This window comes from Trachurus japonicus, chromosome 6 (assembly GCF_045865225.1).
Source record: "Trachurus japonicus isolate A0001 chromosome 6, Traja_1.0".
NCBI lineage: Eukaryota > Metazoa > Chordata > Actinopteri > Carangiformes > Carangidae > Trachurus > Trachurus japonicus.
The window spans coordinates 10682939-10704392 of NC_140912.1; the positions used below are offsets into that span (position 1 = coordinate 10682939).

General features: G+C 45.2%; 1 protein-coding gene across 1 annotated transcript in view; it reads left to right on the forward strand.

Annotated features, from left to right (window-relative positions):
- tubgcp6 (tubulin gamma complex component 6) overlaps positions 1–21454 on the forward strand; it is a 35015-nt gene that overhangs the window by 6037 nt on the left and 7524 nt on the right. The window contains exons 6-18 of the mRNA XM_085778698.1: positions 814–935; positions 1114–1177; positions 1279–1388; positions 1518–1609; positions 3432–3571; positions 7917–8066; positions 8671–8752; positions 9313–9401; positions 9690–9805; positions 10866–11004; positions 11111–11209; positions 11312–13106; positions 13542–13703. Of these exons, the coding sequence (XP_085634824.1) occupies positions 814–935; positions 1114–1177; positions 1279–1388; positions 1518–1609; positions 3432–3571; positions 7917–8066; positions 8671–8752; positions 9313–9401; positions 9690–9805; positions 10866–11004; positions 11111–11209; positions 11312–13106; positions 13542–13703 (3160 nt within the window). The remainder of the gene's footprint in view (positions 1–813; positions 936–1113; positions 1178–1278; positions 1389–1517; positions 1610–3431; positions 3572–7916; positions 8067–8670; positions 8753–9312; positions 9402–9689; positions 9806–10865; positions 11005–11110; positions 11210–11311; positions 13107–13541; positions 13704–21454) is intronic.

Below are 21454 nucleotides of genomic sequence, written 5' to 3' on the forward strand. Positions count from 1 at the left end.
AATTTAATGATTGTGACAGCCCTACAGTATATGATACTGAAAGAAAAGATGGAATACATAAACAGAAGTCATGGTCTACAATATAAAACACCGTGAAGGCACACTGAGGTATAAGTTTTCAGCGTTGTAGCAATGTTTTAAAACTATAGTGAAGTCAAGTCTCCATATGCACAGACAAACATATTTTGCTTTCTGGAATCATTCTTGTTTACACTGGCCCCCCACGAGAGATCCCCTTCTTAGTGTGTGATTGGAGACTAAATCCACAGCGCTAATTCTGTTGACAAATGTATTCAAAAATGTATCTGAGGTGAATATGAGGCATTTGCAGTTGGACTCAGACTAATCAAGTGGATATCTTCCGGTGTCAGCATATTAACTGCACAATTCCCCTTTGTGTCTCTCTCAGCTGCATTGCTTGTTGAGCAGAACACGAGGCATAGTTCGGCTTGAAGTGCCGTAACTTTGGAAGATCTCCACTTCCTCTGACTAACTCAGGCTAAATATGTTTTTGGATGGAGTGAGGACTAGCCCACCCCCATCACTTCAATTTGAAATGCAGTATTAGGGGATTACATAATGAACAGCGGGAATGTTTACAGGGAGAAAAAAAAAGAACAGTTTCAGGGCTCATGTTTGAAATCTAGTTATGGTTTTAAGACGGACTTCAAATTAGTGAACTCAGCATTTAAGTAAGAAATGCAAATGCAGAATATGCGAGGAAAAATGTGCACAAGGTAAACTGAGCATTTAGTATTACACCCACATAGCTCACTCCATTTGAAAGATATTGTTTCTCTCCTTCTCTCCAAGGCTTTTACAGGTGGTCTGAGGAAGTATCTGCATTACTACAGAGCGTGTGTTCTCAGCACTCCACCCACCCTCAGTCTGTTGATGATCGGCTTCCTCTTTCGCAAAGTGGGCCGCCAACTCAGGTGGGGTCAAACCTTCTTTTTCTTTTTTTTTCGCTGATGTTTGTGCTTTGTACATTTCATATATCTGAAGCTCAACATCACCCAGTCAACAGTGCAGTCGTATCCTGACACGGTGGACCTTGATGCAAATATCATCAATTCAAAAAAAAAAAAAAAAATTGCTTTCTTTGAATCTAAGGTACCTGTCAGAGCTGTGCTGTGTAGATGGGCCTTTGGGTGCGGGCCAGGCTACCTTCCCTGTGGTGAGTGCTCTTTTATCTGCAAACTGCAATATGTCATCCATCATGGCCGTGTTTAGCCTATCAGATGAGATGTCAGCTCAGTGCCGTGTGGCTCTCCTCAGGGTGTTAAACTGCTGTCCTACCTGTACAATGAAGCACAGAATAACTGCAGCAACGAGAACTACCCGGTCCTGCTGTCGCTGCTGAAGAGCAGCTGCGAACCTTATACACGGTCAGTCACTGTGTGTCCTGAAAAGGAAATGATACGAACCAAGGACATGACTCTCTGTCTCAGATATGGGGAACTTGTATTGATCTGTCTCGTCTGTCTCTTTGTTTTTTTCGCCCGTGCGTCACATAGGTTTGTGTCAGACTGGGTGTACAGTGGCGTGTTTCGAGATGTTTATGGAGAATTCATGATCCAGGTCAATGAGGAGTACCTCAGTTTCAGAGGTGAGGCGACACACACATAAACACACAAACAAGCCGTGCCAGCGCATAAACACTTTGGCTTCAGTCAGCGGGCTCGGAAAATGAAAAGCCTGGCAGACAGATTGTCTCGCTGAAAAAAATAGATTTCATTACAGCCTTTATTGCCTAGTTGCATTTGTCCTTGTGTCTATAAAGGATGTCATGAAGTTATTGGATGATAATCAGTGGGAAACAGAATCAGCTAGCACAGCTGTGGTAGCTGTAGAGCCATCTCTGCTCAGGAAGCAACAGGGACGCACAAGTAAATGCTGCTTCTTTATTCCTCTCAGTTGATACGCCACGCTGGCAAAGCAAAGCATCCTCTGAAACAAACTGTTCTGTCTTACACTTACACTTACTCTTTGTCTCTTGTAATTGTCCTTGACAAATCTCAACCTAGATTTTAGATTTTTTTCCAGTCCAATTAATTAATGAAGTGATTCCTTGAGGGAAGCAGGGGAGTGGAGGTAAGGCAGGAGGAGACGAGGCTTACAGGGCAGATAAATACAGACCCATCTGTACTCTACAGGAACTGGCCGACTGTGTGTCAGTTGTATTGTCATGCTGCCTTCCAATGTCATGGTCTGTTTCATGTCCAAAAGAACTATTTATTTTCAAGAATAATATTCAGTAATGGCACAGTTTTGTAGATTTTGATATTTACTTTTTGATATTCATTTGTTGGAGCTCAGTTTTACCATTAGGGCTGCAATTAAGCACATTCTTTTTAATGATCAGTTAAACTGTAGATTATTTTTTTGATTTTTGCGAATTCATCATTTGGTAGAAACGTAAGATCATCCCACAAACAAACAAAATATTATTATTGTTGTTTTAATAAACCCCTGCTAATAAGGCAAATCAAGTTTAGGAGATAATATCCATGGTTATGGTTTAGCATCGCCCACTGTCAGCTGCTACCAACTTTTCAACTGTGAGGATTCAATGTTTTTTTTTTTTTTTGTTTAGTTTCATACTATGGGGAAAATCAATAATGGAGAGTATCATCTTGGTCACAGGCAAAATCTTTCATTATTTTGTAATATTTTAAATTGTACAGACAAAATGGTGAAATCAAAAAGTAATTGGCAGATTAATTGATGGTGAAAATGTTTTTTTTTAGCTGTAGCCTATTATTAGTGATTTTTTTGTTTTGTTTTATAAGTAAAGGCGAATCTTGTTGACACCCTGTTTGCCAAACAAGTAAACATTGTAATTGCTTCAGTCAGACATTACACCATAAATATGGTCTTGCATGAATCATTACAGCCCGTCCACATACTGTATGTCATGCAACACCACCATCAAGGTCAGACCATCACCTCGGCTTTGTCTGGCTAAGAGGTTCATTTGCTCATCGGCTACACCTCATCAACTCCTGCAGTGAACCTCTGCACTTCTCGCGCCTGCTTTTTGGAGGACACACAAATGTCATTGTTCTCTTTGAAGTCCGTCAGCCAGGGAGGCAATCAGCGGCTAAGCTTTCTTGGCAAGCCGCAGGCTTTCTGTAAAAAGCTCTGGAAGCTCAGTGCATTCATGTTCTCTTATGCTTTTTGCTTAGGATCACTGAGCTAAGCGCTAACAATTTCCAAGTGTTAATTCAAGCAGCCCAAGTTTTGCCATGCCCTGTAAGTCATACTAATAAGGAAAAGTTTTTGGCCCAGCACAGGTTGGGTAATACTCCACTTTTCCTGTACCTCCGTTGTGTGAGGGTTGTTCTGTTATCGGAGGAATAATGGGCAGGTATAACTACTTGGTCTTATTTTTAGAACGGTGTGTAACAGGCATCCTTGTATTTCTCCAGACAAACACTTTTGGGTTCAAGGCTACACTCTCATCTCAAAGGATGTGGAGGATTGTGTTCCCATCTTCCTGAGACACATCGCCAACGATGTGTACGTCTGCGGAAAGACCATCAACCTCCTCAAAATCTGCTGCCCACAGGTTTGTTGTGCATCATTAATTTAGTCAGTGCAAGCTGAATTTTGATGTGCTTTTTTTAAAATAAGAAAAAACATTTAAATGATTTGTTGGTTGTTTAAGATTACACATCCGTATTTCCTTCTGTTTTTTTAAACCAACCATTCAATATGCCGTATCGGCTCAGAGATGCACAGATTGGCTCTGATATTGACAAAAACCTCACGTACGCCACAAATTATCCACCTGCCACAACAACGATTTTACCTATTTGGAAATCCATAATGCCTGCAAGGGGTGAGACAAATAATCAATACTACCACAAAGGTGGACAGCCTCTTCTGAAACATTATCAATATATTATTATCAGTATTGTGATACAATCTCTTGTGGTATCATTTATTGCACCCATTTGAACTCTGAACTGTTTCACTTTGTGTCGGTGCAGATTTTTTTCCAGTTTGACTTCTGCTGTGTGAAATATCAATAGTACCATATGAGACAGTTTCAGCCTTTGTAACAGTGTGATCCTGATGCATCCTGGAATTAATCTGTCAGTCAGTTGAGCTTTTTTTTAAATAATCAATTAATCGATTAAGTAGTTTGTCATGTAAAAATTTAATTCAGTAGTTCCAAAAGATTACTGGTACTTACTTTTCACAGTTTTACATCATATGAACTGAATTTCTGGGTTGTGGACTGTGAAATGAAATACAATTTGGAAATATATCACATTGAATTTTTTAAAAACCATGATCAGCATTTTGTGTTTTCTTATGTTTTATGGACAAATTAGATAAGATGTTATATATTTTGAAGAAGTTATTTTAAGATGAATGACTGAGTAATGAATCTATGATCTAGATCTATGATTACATCAGTGCCTCAACATCAACCATACTCCCTTTTGTTTCTAATTCTAATTATTTGATCAAACGTTAGAAAATAATGAAATATGTCCATCCCAGTTGCAGAACGACTTTTTGTTTTGCCGATCAGTTCACTATAAAAAAAGCAGCACAGTATCTGTGACCAATTGTTTCATATCTCGATGATATTCTGTCAATCTGTATCTTATACTAGGATTGCCTTTATGATGATGTCATTGGTACAGGGCACTAAATATTGTCAGTGTATCATCTTGAGTTGCCCTCAGACTCCTGCAACTTATACACACCTGTAAGCAATGAGCATAGGACTTTTATATGAATGGACTCCCCGCTGGGCATGATGGCAGTTAACTTGGCAAATTAAAAGCATCAATGAAGCATCTAAGTTTTTTATGTAATCTAACTGTATTTAATTATCTTTACTCAGACTCACCTGCTGGTTCACCAGTACAAAATGTTTTTTATGATTTGACCAAGCTAACCTAAACCACAAGGCCCTTACTTCTGACTAATTGGTTTTCTCTTAACTACCACTCTGTTTCTCTGTATGCTAATTAACTTTATTGCTGGATTCTGTTCTGTTCTCAGTGAAACTACAGGATAGCTGTTATGAATACATGTGAAATTATGGATTGAAAAATGTGGCTTGGGGACATGATGTAATATTTTATCAAGGTTTTTGAATCAAAACCTTTACGTATAAATATACAACATCATAAAGAAAGTCAGAGCAACCAATCTAACAAATCTTGTCACAAAAAACAAAAGAAAGGAAAGATTAAAATAAACATTTTAAATAGCTTTGATAACAATAAAACAACAATTAATTCAAGTAGATAATGTGTTTTTTATTGTAACATCGTAACATGTTTTTAATGTTGTGATAAAACATAATTATCTGACAAAATTAGACTTGCAGAGACACAGTGAGTGTGGTGAGATAAATGCTTCTCATATAATCAATAAAGGGTTTCTGCACATTGTAAAAGGTTTTACTCTTGTAAAGCCAGTACATAATATCCTGAAGTAGTGTGTAATCATTCATTTCTGCAATATGAGCTCCAGAGTCTCGAGATTTCCATTTCAGAGTCAAATATTTTTTGGCAATAATTAACGGCGTATTAATCCAGTGCAACTGTGATATGATATTACAAATTAGATTCTGCCAAAAAAAAAAAAAGATTTTGAAACAAACTTGGTGCCATCTTGGTGTTAAACTGATGGAGAGAAGTTACTGAGCGAATCCAAACCTCAACTCCAGAGCAGATGCAACCCTGTCTCTGCATGGGTCACTCAGCATCTCATTCATATTTATCCTCTGCCATCTCATCCTTGATTCACTCTACTGTAAGTTCCTGGATGCATATCTAGACACATGTTACACTTTCAGACAGTTGGCAGTGCATATTTTGTAATAACACAAACTTTGATGTTGGCGTATTAAACATTCACCAAATGCAGCAGGCATGTATAAAAGGCAAGTATAAAACTACCCACATTTATAGATTAATCTTAAAATATGATTATAAGTTATATTCTATGTGAACTAATTACATACAAATCATTGTATTGTTCTTGTCCATACTGAATGGCTTAAACATGAGCCCTTCAGCTAACTGGAGTCAGAAATCGAATCCAATCAATGAAACAAGATTGGAGGTGTGGGCAGGAGCTGCTCTAAGCGATAAAGAAACGCTCGCTCGTGGAACACTTGCTGTTCACAAGAAGCATAGTGAGCCATGTATGGTGAAAGAAAAAGGGTCTTTTTGTTCTCGCAATCAACTGTAGATTTGCATAAAGCTGGAAAAGGTTACAAAGAGGTAAGATATTCATCAGTCCACGCCACGGTTTGATAAATCGTCTATAAATGGAGACGATGCAGAACTGGGGCCACTCTTTCTAGAAGAGGGCACCCAGCTAAAATGACTCCAAGACACACTCAGAATACTCAATGAACGGGCCCCAGAGCGACAGCTAGAGAAACACTTCTGATTCTGGGTAACATCTCCTCCCATGAGTCTATCCCACGGAGAGAAAGGTGTCCATGGCAGGACACCAAGAAGCCATTGCTCTCATAAAATACACCATTGCATGTCTGGAGTTTGCCAAAGAGAGTCTTGATACTCAACATTTTGTGGACCGACAACACAGGTTGATTGTTTGGAAAGAATATGCAACAGAATGCATTTTGTAAGGGCTCTGCATTCTAATTAAATGTCATCCCAAAGGAGGCATCATGATTTGGGTTTTTGCCACCTCCAGGCCTGGACAGTTTGACGATATCGAGTGGAAAATGATCAAAGGTTCTTACAGGACAATGCTGGGGTGGTTGTCCAAGTGCTGAGGCTCCTGTAGAAGCTTGGTATCACAGCAGGATAACAGCCCTGAAAATCAAAGGGAGATCTACTACAGATAACTTCAGACAAAGAAAACCCACCTTTTGGAGCGGCGCAGTCGGAGCCTAGACCTTAATCCAGTTGAGACATGTGGAGTTATGGCTGACACGAACTAGTTCTATTGGAAGAATGGTCCAAAATCCAGCCTGTTGTGCACATTGGACTATAAGCCATCACATGCTCTTGTGTGATGTAACTTACTTTTTCCACTGGCACTTTGTATACTTAAAGGGATAGTTCAACATTTTGGCAAATTCGCCCATTTCCATAATCCCTATACTCATAGGAGTTTGTTTATTACCTTTAATTGTCGGTGCAAGCTGTTTTAAGATCCGCTGGGCAGAGACACAAGCTGCTCAGGTAATGGTACATACGGTAGTCCCCTGTCCCTCATCAAACTTATAAAATACACAGTCCAACAACTCCAAAAAGTCTTGTGGAGAAGTTGTGACCGTCACACTCACCACACTAACATTATGACACACAAAGCAAATACTCAGAGCAACTTGCTTTTGAAATCACTCCGCCCAGCAGCCATGTCTGGAATGTAGTTTCAGTTACGCATTTTTCCTTGAATACAACTCTCTCTCATAATGTTACATTATTATTTCATAGCGTGGTGAATGTGCAGGTCACAACTTCTCCACAAGAGCAATTTGGAGTTGTTGGATTGTGTATTTGATTAGGGACAGGGGACCTGTACCATTCTCCTCCATTGTGTTCACTGAGCAGCTCGTGTCTCTGCCCCACAGATCTCAAAATAACATGCACTGACAAAGGTAATGAACCTACTGCTATGACTATAGGGATTATGGCAAGAGGCGAATTTGATAAAATGTTGAACTATCCCTTTAATGAGTTTGTTCAATAAAAACAGGAAAGATTACATTTGTTTGGGTAATATTGACTTAAGCATATTATATTTGTCTAAACGTGTGATGTAGATTAAGGTTAGATCACATTTTATGACCGATTAGTGCAGTAAATCTGGTAATTCCATAGGGTTTGTGTTGATTTTCTTGCCACTGTGAAGCAGTGAGTCTATTTTATGGTGCTGACTTTCTGTTCCCTTTGTGTCCACAGCACTACATCTGCTGGTCGGAGCTGCCGGCGCCTCGCATAGCTGTCACCTTCTCCCTCCGGGAGGTGGAGGAGATCGAGAGGGACTGTGCGGTGTATCGTGGACGAATGGAGAGGATTGCCAAGCACAGCGCCATCAGTAGGGAGGAGCAGGTACTGAGAGGCGCGCATATCGATCCAATCTGGCTCTTTCTTCCATATCTTCTTCTGAGGCCTGTTAATATCACTTAGCTGTGTTTGACAACATTTTTGATCATTTACAGCGAGGTGAAAGGATGTGTTATGTGCAGTCGGTGTGAGCAGACATTCTGGTCAACATGGTAAATTACCTTAATAAAGTCTGAGCTAGCTGACTTTAATGGATTTTTTAAAAAAAATCAAGGAGAGCCTGAACTTCAGCGAGGGAAGACAAACATGCAGTAAGACAAGTCATTACACAGGTATAGTCCCTTAAGATAAAGAGAGAGGAGTTTCTCCTTTTTTTCCATTTCTCTCTTTTTTTTTTATACATAACATGATCCATGATTGTGACATTACCCCTCAAGTACTGAGAATTTCAGCAGCAAGTCATTAAAATGATACATCTGAAGTCTAGGGCTTGTACGCCGCATGATTTAGTGTAACACCCTGGTTTGTATGGCCTGTGTAGTGCGTGCTGCCGGCTGTGCTGACTGGCAGAGGCCGGGAAGGAGAGGTGAGCTACAGGGCAGGTGGATAGATCTTTGTTAATGATGATTTCTTGTCTGTCTATTGTTAGGCCCTGCGTACAGAGCAGGCACGCCAGGAGCTGATCAATCAGGTCAGGGAGTCAGCAGCCAAAACCCTGGAGAGCATCCGCGGTCAGTGTTACATTTACACACAAACGCACGCACACACACACACACACGGTGGGAGTATAATTTCTTACAATGCTTTACGTACATGCACACTACCTCCCTGTTGAGAATACCCTCTATACCTGCATCCCACATTTGCTCGTTGACTCTTGACCACGAGAGCTTTCTTCAGCTCCGCTCGTTCCTCTCCGGAGAGCAGCGGAGACGCATACAGTACGGAGGAATGTTTTTAACAGCTTCCAGTACGACAGGCATGATAAATGTAATTATTTTTTGCACAGTTTAACAAACTCCTCACATCGTTTATTACTTCAAAAGATGCGTGGCAAAGTTTGGGAGGGGAGATGGTTTGGAATGTTCTGGGGGAAATGTCTGGCCTGATGCTCCGATTGCATCTTGGCTTATTTGTGTGTTTGCGTGAGGCAGATGGTGATGTTGTTCCGTGTGTGTCCGTCTGTGTGTGTGTGCATGAGAGGGAGAGGGGTGGGGAGAGACTGAGATGTTATGTATTTTTCTACGTGGGAGGGTAAGCAGCCCACTGTTATCTCCCTTGCCTCCTGTAGGGCGCCAGGTGTCGCAGCGTCTGGCTGAAGAGGCCAAAAAGAGGGAGCTGTTTGAGGAACTGAAACAGCACCTGGAGCAGGAGCAAGAGGTAGGAAAGTGTGTTCTACAGCTGCTCTGCTGCGTACATGTGTTTATGAGAGATATGCATGAAAAACGTAAGATGGTAAGAAAAGGTCTCCAGGCAGTCTCTCATCATCTATATTTAGGAAATAATTAGATGTCAAAAGCCCGACGAAGAATTCTGAGGATAAGAAAAAGATGTGAACAAAAATTTAGATATATAAACATTTCAGCTACAGCATTTGTGGCCTCATTTCAGAAGCTGAAAGCAATGGAGTGTGTGTGTGTGTGTTTTTGTGTTTGTGTTTGGTACCAGTGGCGAAGTGCAGCCAAGAAAAGGCAGGAGGAGGATGACTTCAGCTTTGCCAGGGAGCTGAGGGATAGAGAGAAAAGACTACAAGCCCTGGAGGAGCAGCTGGAGCAGAGAGCCAGGTCTGACTGCTTTCACAGCCCCGACCAGACGTGTTAATCTTTTATTGATGATTGATTAATCTATGTTAAGATTTTATTTTATACAGAATATATTAACTCGTACTTGATGGGACATCAGCTCCACATTTGCTGGATCTGTCACCGGCTGGACTTGAGCCGGATTTCCATACAACTGGGGAAAACTGCTATGCTGCGGCATGAGCAAATGTTAACAGAGCCTATAATGCGAACATAGCTTGTGTGGCTTTCCAGGCCATGGCTGAAAGCTGCCACTGAGGTTGACTGCTGTTGAGGATCAGAGTTTACCAAAGCTGTTGTTAGCACCTGTCATCTGCAGCCTTTCATCCAGCCACTTACCTTTCCACTTGTGCGCCATTAAAGATTCAAAATTGAAATACTAACTTCATTTAGAATGTGTTTGGAAAATATTTCACAGGTGGAGTAATAACGCTTTTATTATTCATTTTTTTAACAGACCTTTGCTGATTAATCGATTACAGCTCATTAAAGTGGCTGACAAGAGGTTAAGGAAATTGCTCAAATTGAATTCAGAGCCATTACACACCATGAAATGACACATGGCATGGCAGTATGCTTATCACAGTCCTTCATAAGGATGATTTGCTCTCAGATTTAAATATAATTGCACTCAGATTCAAATATAAATATAAAGCGGTGAATATAAATTATTCAATATTCAAATAGTAGAGTATTTATAGTGTGCTGCAATGCTGCTGTGGAATATCAGACCAAGCTGTTTTTATGAGGATAATCTTTATGTTTATGAATGTACGTTGATATTTTGCTGCTCTTATCTCACCGGAGTGCAGCTAAGCTACCTGATGGCTGAATAGTGAAGTGGGGGAAAGGGACAATCCTACAGTACGAAATAAAAGCTGCGCATTTGATCCTCAGCAGCCACACGTCCCATTTCCATGTGCCTGACACTTTCCTAGATTTTCCTTGCTTTCGCTGCAAGTTGCTCTGAATAAGACCTTCCGCTAAATGATTTACTTGTTCCATGCTTCTCTTACGACTTGTTAATGCACTCAAATCTCAGGAAGGAGCTGATTGCTCAGTATAGCCGTCTGTCAGAGGATGCCGCCCGCAGAGAGAGACGGGCCATGTGGAGGGTGCAGCGAATGAGACTCGACGATGCCCGTGCTCAGTTCTTCATCCAAGACAGGCTGAACATTCGGGTTTGTTATAAATTATCATAAAGCAACATGCACAGAGGAAGAGGTTAATTTGACTGAGGAGATTACACAATGTTAACCGAAGCTATTGTGACTTTTTTTTTTCTAGGCAATGCTAGAGAAATATCCCTTAGGCCATGTGAGACCTCCTGTGGAAGTGTTGCAATCTGTTCCCGCAGCACAACAGACTGCACTGCAACCAACACTGGTACGACAACACATGGGTTCTTTAACTCAGATTTCCTCTTCAATGCGCTTTTAAAATGCAAATGAATATCTTCACATATATTAACAAGAATCTCCCACCCAGGCGCAGTCTGGAGAGCAGCCAGCTGACACACAAGAACCTGATGCTGCATCATCGCAGCCACATGACCCAACCTCATCAACCCTCAGCACCCTCACAGTAGACCCCGCCCTCATCTCCGAAGACATCGATATCAACGATTTTCTCCCCAAGTTGCCGAATCCTGATAGTCAGCAAGTGGATCAGGCTCTACAGGAGATCGGGTCGGACCTACCCGAGGCGTGCCCTACGGCAAAACTAGTCGACTATGACTTCAGTGCCCCCTTTAGTCCGCTCGAAGGCATCACCGGCCAAGCCTCGCTTCCACCCCGCCCCCGATGGGGACCTGCAGTCCAGCTCGACTCGATTCAAAACCAAGCTTCTCTCTCACAAATGCCGATAGGAGAGAATATGCCTCAAGTCCAGGAAAATGTCCCCATAGCCAGCCCCTTTGGTCAGGCCTCCAAATCCAGCTTTCCTTTTGGCAAGGACACCACAGAGGAGCCCATAAACACATCTGAAGCCAGTGTTAACCTACATACCTCTCAATCCTCAGTGCAGCCAGTAGATGAGAGGAGTTCAACTGGAGACAACAAGCAGGAAGTCGGTGCAGCTGCAGCAGAACAGAAGACTGAAGTGGGGGATTTGAAAAATAAAGTAGAGGTAAAAGAAGATGAGCATCAAACTGTTGAACCAGGACAAGACTTTGATAATGGTGACCACAGAGCAAAGACAAGTGTTTCTGATGGTGGAGGGGTTACATCGCTCGAGGCAAACGCTCAAGACGCTCAAGACAAAGCTGGTATTTCTTTGCCAGACATTCATGGTCATGTCTCCAGTGACCACCTAAAGCTCGGAGAGATGGTTTCAGATGTTGCTGCCCCTCAGCCGTCACCCAGCATCCATGGTCACTCCTCTGATGCCAACATTAAGATTGGACAATTTGTATCAGAGGTGGCTGCTCCTCTTCCATCTGCTAATATCTACGGTCATACCTCAGATTCCCACATCAAGATTGGACTTGTTTCTGAAGTCGATGCTCCTCTGCCTTCCCCCAGCGTTCACGGTCACTCCTCCCACGCTCACATTAAAGTTGGGGAGAACGTTTCAGAATTTGTCGCCCCTCTCCCGACGCCGAGCATCCACGGTCACGCCTCTGATGCCCACATCAAAGTCGGGGAGCTTGTTTCAGATATAGTTGCCCCCCTTCCCTCCCCTAACATTTATGGCCACAGCTCAGACGCTCATATCAAAGTTGGGGAAAATGTTTCAGAATTTGTGGCGCCACTACCTTCTCCGAGCGTCCACGGTCACTCCTCTGACTCTAATATAAAAGTGGGTGAGTTCGTGTCCAATATATCTGAAGCAAGACCTCGTTGGAGTAAGCACGGGCACGCTTCAGACTGCTTGCTTCAGACAGGCTGTGTGGTATCAGGAGCTGAACCAGCCTTGCCCCCTTTGCCTGGAAGTTCTCATGGTCACTCCTCAGACTCAGCGTTAGGTACTGGATGTGTAGTTTCAGGAGATGAACCCAAACATGCTCCTCTGCCTGGCAGCGCTTATGGTCATTCTTCAGACTCAAACCTCGGCGTTGGATGTGTTGTGACCCAAACTGGACCACTTCTTTCACCACTACCGGGCAGTGCCTACGGCCACTCCTCTGATTCCACTCTGGGTGTAGGTTGTGTGGTGCTGGGGACTGAGCCACAGCTCTCTGTGCTCCCAGGCAGTGCTTATGGCCACTCTTCAGATTCTTCACTTAGTGTTGGATGTGTGGTGAAGAGCAAAGAGAAAACAGAGGACCATGAAGATAACAAAGGTACTTGATAATAAAAAGACATCATTTTGTCGAGTTGCAACTAACAAATATTCAGTTTCTGATGATGATTAAGTGATTGTTTGATTAATTGTTTTGTTAAATGATAAACAAAAAATCCAGTTATATTCTGATATTCAAAACTAAGATATACAAGTCTTAATGGTGCAAAGAAATTAATTTACAAAAGAGTTGGCAATTTTCTGTCCATGGTTTAACTGCTTATTCAGCTAGTTCAGTTCTGGATGTTTGCACCTATTGTAGTTGGTGTATAGATTCAGATTTGTGTCAGTTGATGATGCATTAGTGTCTGAAAAGCCAATGTTTTTTAGAGAAGATATAAATGTGTCAGCTTTTTTGCTCTAACCTTTTGGGGTTTAGAATAATTCCTAATAAATAAAGTTGTCACTGAAAACTGTGCTGCCCATGTCTCTTTAGGTTCCAAGTCAGAGAGCCCTGGTGAGCAGCTGGTTGAGGGCATGGGGTCCTGGGCAGCTAGCTTCGGTTTGTCCCCTGGAGAAAAGTCTGAGCAGGAATACCTCTTGGCTCTGTCTGCTCAGTACCAGGTGGAACACTATGAAGACTACTACAACCTAATGGGTGAGTTCAATCAGAAGACTCAAGAAAGTCCACTTTTTTTTTAACTTGTACATTACAGACATGGGATTCTAGGAACAGTAGAGTCTACATTTTATGGAATGGATAAGAAATGAGACATTATTTTTATCTGAATTGTAAACTTGAATTGTTACTTGATGAAAACAGAACTGAGCCCAGTGTACTTGATGTATTTGACAGGCTAAAACAATGGCCCAGTTGTCCTTGTTCACATTTGTTGGTGGATACCAGGCTCATTATTCAGCAGAGAAAAAATATCATTTATTCTCAGGCATCCACAAGCCCCATAATGTACATTGTACAATCCATCTAGGTATGTTTTCAGTCATCCAGGGCATGGTAGTCATGTCAGCTGCTGGATTTCAAGGCAACTGGACATATTTTCCCTTCCCTTCTTTCTTCTTTTCACTTCAGATCAGAGGTGAAATGTCTTCAGGGTCAAGAACTGAAAAGAAGTTCAGTTGTGTATTACTTATTTTCACAAAAGATACAGTGTGTGTACAGATAACGTAAGGTTACTCACGTAACCCCGGTTCTCTGATAACATAGTGAGGTATCTCAGCCTATAGGAGAGCGCTCTCAGCGGTCGATTAAGGAAGCTCCAATGACACCACGTCTGTCAGAAAACAGACCAATGACAGCAGTGACAGGAGAGCCCATCTCTCCCCTTATAAGACACTGCAGTCACTGAAACCGGCATTCTCAAGCGTGCGTCTTCCTCGCGTAAGCAAGGAGGGGAGTGTGCTGAGATACCTCACTATGTTATCAGAGAACCGGGGTTACGTGAGTAACCTTACGTTCTCTTTCTAACTCCGTTCGGTATCTCAGCCTATAGGAGATTTATACAACTCCCGAATTGCACCAAGCTTTCCGAAGCCGATCTTCCAACAGTTAATAAAAAACGAGGTGTAAATTAGACAGCACCCACTTGAAGGACAGAATGAGCCAGTGAAGGTGCTGTCACGTCCAGTCTGTAAAACCTGGCAAAAGTATGGGGTGAAGCCCAATTTGCGGCTTTACATATCTCCTCAATAGAGACTCCTTTAAACAGAGCCCATGAGGTGGCCGTGCCCCGAGTTGAATGAGCTCTTAACGCCCTCGGGGGCTGTAAACCCTTACTCTCATATGCTAATCTGATAGCATCAACTATCCAGTGAGATAACCGTTGCCGTGAAATGGGTTTTCCCTTGTGGGATAAAGCCCAGGACACAAACAGCTGGTCAGCTCTCCGGAAGCTCCTTGATCTCTCTATGTACGTGCGTAAAGCGCGCACCGGGCAGAGGGAGTTCAGCCTCTGCTCCTCAGAGGAGGAGAAGGGCGGTGGGTGAAAAGCCCTGAGTTCAATAGGAGCACAGTGATAAGATGAATTAATCACTTTCGGCATAAATGAAGGGTTGGGGATAAGGCAGACCTTATCGAGACCTGGAGAGAACCGTAGGCAAGACGGGTGGACAGAGAGAGCCTGCATTTCACCTACTCGCTTAGCTGTGGATAAAGCCAAAAGCAATGCGGTCTTAAGTGACAACAATTTCATGTCAATTTCACTCAGTGGCTCGAATGGCTGATGACACAGGGCATCGAGCACCAAGGAGAGGTCCCAGGAAGGGAAGAGAGGTTTGGAAACAAACAGTCTCCGACGTGCACCCTTCATAAAGCGGCGCACTAGCGGATGCTGGCCGGCGGTATCTCTCCCAAAGCCAACATGGCAAGCAGAGATAGCAGCAAGATAGACCTTGATGGTAGAGAAAGCTCTCTCCTTGTCCATCATGTCCTGTAAGAAGCACAACACTTCTGACACGGAGCACTGAAACGGAATAATATTCCTCAGTCTGCACCAGTCTTCAAATACACACCATTTAGCGTTATAAAGTGAGCGTGTGGATAACGCCCTAGAACCCTGTATGGTCTCCACCACTCTGGGAGGCAGGCCAACATCAGTTAAATTCAGCCTCTCACGGGCCAGGCCCAAAGAGCTATGCGTTCTGGGTGAGGATGGAAGATTTCTCCGTTCGCTTGGGACAGAAGATCCCTGCGTAACGGAAGAGGCCAGGGCTCTGCTGAAAGCAGCTGGATTATCTCCGCTAGCCAGTGTTTCCCTGGCCAGCGGGGGGCTATCAGGATGAGGGATAGACGCTGTTCCCTCACTCTCTCTAGAGTGGGAGATATCAGACTGAGAGGGGGAAACGCGTAAAGTAGCGCGTTTGGCCACGGATGAGCCAGCGCATCCACACCCAACGGTGCATCGTCGCGCGCCAGGGAGAAGAACAGAGGACACTGGGCGTTTGCCCGCGATGCGAAGAGATCTACGGAAGCCTGGCCGTATTTCTCCCATACCTGTCTCACCACCTGGCGGTTGAGGACCCATTCGCCGAAAACGGGATTTCCTCTTGACAGGAGATCTGCTCCTGTGTTCAGTCTGCCCGGGACGTGCGTCGCGCGCAGAGACAGCAGATGCGCACTGCTCCACATTATTATGCTGTGAGCCAGTTGGTGCAGCCTTAGGGAGCGAGTCCCACCCTGGCGGTTTATGTAAGCCACCGTCGTGGAGTTGTCGCTCCTCACTAAGACATGAGAGCCCTGGAGAAGAGGCAGGAAATGTTTCAGAGCTAGAAACACCGCCAGTAACTCCAAGTAGTTGATGTGTGCGCAGCGGAGCTGTAATGGCCACGTTCCATTCACTGATCTGCCCTCGTGAACAGCTCCCCAGCCGGTTAGGCTCGAGTCTGAGGTTATCACCTTTCTCTGTGACACAGATCCGAGCGGAGCTCCTTGACTGAGGAGTGCTGGATCTCGCCACTGGCTGAGAGCAGCGAGGCAGGATGCCGTCACCGTAACGGGGCGAAAGCGGTGACGTCGGGGGCACAGACGTAACGCGGCAACCCACCGCTGAAAGTCTCTCATTTTCAGTAGTCCAAGTGGGACTACAGCCAGGAGTGAGGCCATTAAGCCCAGCAGGCTGAGACATGTTTTGAACGCGACCGTGCGTCCTTCGCTGAAGAGGGACAGGCACAGGTGAAACTTTTCCCTCCGTCTGTCTGTCAGAGTGGCCCTGAAGCGGACGGAGTCGATTGTGATGCCCAGATATTCTATACGCTGTGTTGGCGTCAGGCAACTTTTTGTATAGTTTATTCTGAAACCCAAATCTGTGAGATGAGTTACGAGCGTGGCTGAGTCTCGTGTTGACAGAGCTTCTGAGTGTGAACAGAGAAGATAATCGTCTATATACGAATGAATTCTCAGACCTGAATCCCTCAGAGGGTTTAGAGCCGCCTCCACACATTTTGTAAACACTCTCGGAGCCAGGGAAAGTCCGAATGGAAGTGTCATGTATTCGTAGGCTATGCCCTGATAGGCGAACCTGAGAAATTTCCTGTGTGCAGGATAAATATGAACGTGGAAGTATGCGTCCTGGAGATCGATTGAAGTAAACCAATCGTCTGGACGTATAGCTCGCGACAGCACCGTGAGGGTGAGCATCCTGAACTTGTATTTCCTGAGATAACTGTTCAGAACACGAAGATCTAAGATGGGGCGCAGTCCCCCTCCCCTCTTTGGAACAGTGAAATACCGGGAGTAGAAACCCTCTTGGATTTCTCCCTCCGGTACGACTCTTATTGCTCCCTTGCTCAGCAGGGAGGAGATTTCTCCCTCCAAAACCTGAGCTGAATCCCCACTTGCGACCGAAACCAACACGCCGTTGAATTTGGGTGGTCGAGAGGCAAACTGCAGTCTGTAACCCCTGAGAACTGTCTTCAGCACCCAGGGATGGACAGCTGCAGCCTGCCACCTCTCTGCCCGGCTGGAGAGCGGAGCAACAGCGCCCTCTACTGGAGGAGAGAGCAGCCGTGACGGCGGCGGGACGAGCCCTGATAAGGGGCTCTGATTCGGGTTTATATTTTGTTTTTTGTTTTTTGTTTTTAGCTGTGCCCTCGGCGATGAGCCTGGCTGCAACAGCTGAGTTTTTATTTTCTTTATTTGTGGGGGGAACATGTGGTGTGCACTGTGGTGAAACTGTGCTTGGTGGCCACACGGGAACAGAGAAAAACCCCCGCCTTCCAGGCCTGAACTGGGCTGGAGGGGGGGTGAAACTGCGGGCACTGGGGGAACATGTGCCCGGGAAGTGAAGCGGCTGCGGGTCGGGGAAACTGAACGAGCCGCCGCGCAGCGAGCTTCGGGACAGACGTGACTGTTGTGCCCTCTCCGTCGTTTCGCGGGCGGAGGGAGGGCCGGTGGGTCTGTCCCGGGGGGGAGATGAACAGGGACCTCGTGGTGCTGAAACGAAATCCCCCCTGTGTGATGAGGCGACCCGCTAGGTAGCCCGCCTCTTCTTCCCGTCAGGAGGAGGATGGGAAGGGCGGTTTTTCGCGGCAGCCGCGGCGAAAGACTGCTTGCCCCACGGTTTTGATCTGGGGTTTCTCACCTCGGGATTTTCTGCTCTCACCTCGGGCTTGACGTACCGAGTGTGAGGCTGGCGACCTCTGGCAGTCGCAGCGAAGCTCTGGCGAGAGGGCTGCGGCGGGCGGGGAGCGGGTTTGCGGGGAAGGCAGAGGTTGAAAGCCTCTCCCTCCTTCTTTCTGACATCACACGCCTGCTTCATGGTTTCAATGGCGGGACCAAACAAGCCCTTTGAAGGGTCAAACTGCGCATCCATGATGTCCTGCTTCTCCTTGTCTGCCAGGCTAGACAGGTTCAGCCACAGCGAGCGCTCACCTGCTACAGCCAGACCCATGGAGCGGCCGCTACCCTGGACAGCTCCCCGAGAGCTGCGGAGGATGAGATCTGCTGTGACGCAGATCTCTTCCCACACAGCCGGGTTGGGAGCGCCAGAGTCCAGCTGCTGGCCCATGTCGACCAGCAGCTCGGCGTGGTAGGCAGAAAGGAGGGTGACGACGTTGAGTGCCCTAACAGCCTGGGCTGAGGATTTGTAGATCTTCTGGTACATGGAGGCGGTGAGCCTGTCCATTTTACCAGGGAGAGAGGGGCCGGATGCCGACATGGTCGCGCGGCGGTCGGGGTGAAGGTGCGAGGCGACCGAAGGCTCCACCGGTGGGGGGTTAGAGAGCCCGAGCTCCTCCATGCCCTGGATATCCAGACCTGAAAAACCCTTGACAGGCACCCTGTGTCTCAGGGGTTTATCCCAGTAGCGCTTAACTTCTCTGAGACAGGCTGGCACCATGGGCATGAGCTGTTTGGCAACAGTCAGCGAGGTGGGGAGGACTTTGCCGTCGTACAGGTCTCTCTCGGGGCCTTGGCCGGCCTGGGGAGCTGGCCACTCGAGGCCCAGTCTGGTCGCAGCACGCCTGCAGACGTCATAGAGGTTGACGTCGGGAGAGAGGGTCGGAGCCGTCCCGCTCTGGGAGGTGGGGGATCTGGATGGCTGGTGCGGGAGGATGGCGTCGTCGTCGTCGTCCTCCGGATCCTCGGCGAGGATGTCCGAGCCCACGTCGTCATCCTCGTCGGCCACGCCATCCATCATAATGTCCTCGTCGAGCTGGGTGAGCAGCGGCGGGAAATCAGACGTGTCCGCAATATCCCCCCAGCTGCGAGACGGAGGCTTTGCTGGCTCCGCATCTCCCGATAAGGAGGCAGAGAGCGGGGGGTCTGCGTTGGGGGCGGCTGCCACGCGCAGTCTCCTCTCCAGCGTCTTCGACGACATGCCGGAGCAGGTAGCGCATGAGTTGGGGTTAGCAACTGCGAGCTTTGCGTGGCTGATGCTCATGCATACGATGCAGAGAGGGTGACCGTCTCTGCCCGATACATAAGAGCCGCACGCCACTGGACAAGAGCGGGAGGGCGCCTCTTTGTTTTTCTTGCCGCCAGCATCTCTGGTATCCTGGGTCACCGAGGAGGAAGCCATGACGGTGATCCTTAGTAACCACCTTGACGGAGTTGCAGGAGTGCGAGCGGTGTGGGAGCCTACAGGGGTGAGCTGCAAGCTAACGGGAATGTGCTCGCCTTAACGCGTTAGCGCAGTCCCGGGAAGAGGCAGGCTAGGAGGGATGAGCTGCTAGCTAGCCTCTCCGACGCTGACCACGGCACCCGTTTACAGGAGTGACCCTGCGAAACAGGCGGGAAAGTCCGCCGCGACGCGAAAACCGTCCTGGGTCAAACGAAAAAATAGGGATGTTAACCTCGTCGACAAGATAGCCGCGGCCCCGCGCCCGGCAACGGTCACCTACGCGGTCCAGTTAGTGGGCAATTTGCGGGAATACGGATCCGATCGAGCTGAGGTACGCTTCCAAGAAAGTAATCGCGGGGAAGAAAGCGAGAATGCCGGTTTCAGTGACTGCAGTGTCTTATAAGGGGAGAGATGGGCTCTCCTGTCACTGCTGTCATTGGTCTGTTTTCTGACAGACGTGGTGTCATTGGAGCTTCCTTAATCGACCGCTGAGAGCGCTCTCCTATAGGCTGAGATACCGAACGGAGTTAGAAAGAGAACTGCTTAGAGCTGTAAAATATAACTGAAAGGGATCCGATTCAGAACCTTGAGGAACCCCAGTTGAATGCAGTTATGTAGGACAACAGAAAACCTTAGGACTGGAATTCAATCAACAAGGAGAGAAAAGACTTTTGTGAGTGAGTTATTCGGCTAAGGATATTGGTCACTGGTTACCCACATTAATGTAATTTCTGCAAATGAAGGCTTAATTCGATTTAAAGCTTCATTTCAGTTTATCAGAAAACAATTTTACTGATGGACTGAACAAAATGAAATAATCTTATCTCTTATTGGTGTGTTTGATCCTTTTATCATTATTTAACAAAAGACTACAGTAAATTGAAAATAGTCTGCTGGAGCCTTTTCTTGTGCTTAGAAATTACATACTATACCCTGTATATGGAGCACTGAAGCCATGTGTGGCCCTGAAAATGACTGTACCTTATGAAATAACTTTACGAGACATTTTATGAAATAGCATCAGGTCATTTTTGCAGAGAAATGAAAATTATACACAAGACAGTGGTGGAGTGTGCTTCATATGAATTTAAAAAAGCGTTTTAACATGTTCATGAGTGAGGCGTTTTCTTGAGCATGTTCAATATCAGCATACACAGGGCTTGCATAAAAAGCTGTGATATTTCATAAAGGTATTAAGTCTGGTTTATGTTTGGCGGGGATGCATCATGGCTCGTTGAAGTAATATCCTGTCTTTTTCACTCTGCATTTGTGGTTCAGTCACGCTGCTATTATTCATGCCGGCTTCCAGGGTCTCCATGAAATCAATCAGAATCTACTCTGTTGAATACATCTTCCACACCACTGATCAAAGTCAAGAGCCCTGATTATTTAGGGAGTGTTACTATAAATATAGAGGGATGTTGGACAAAATAACTGTTTGCCGTAAATAGTATCCATTGTGAAGCTTTTATGTTGTATTTTAGTTGTCAGGAAGATGTGCAGGGCTTGGATTTATGTTTGCAAGTAGCAGTTATTTTCATTGTGAAATAATTATTTTCTTTATCTATTTAATTAAATTGTAGAAAATGGTTTTTAAAAAAGTCTGACCCATATAACAGTCAAAAACCATAGAGTATTTAGTTTAATCTAACAGGGGACAAAGAAAACCGACCACATTTGAGAAAAAAGAAAAAAAAATGTTTTGGCATCTTACCAATAAAATTACAGATTGATTCTTTCAGGTCTGTATTATTAAATCATTGAATAAATATGTCAGATGTTTGTTTTGCATCATCCATTCAAACAAATTCTTTTTCATGTGACTACACCGTAC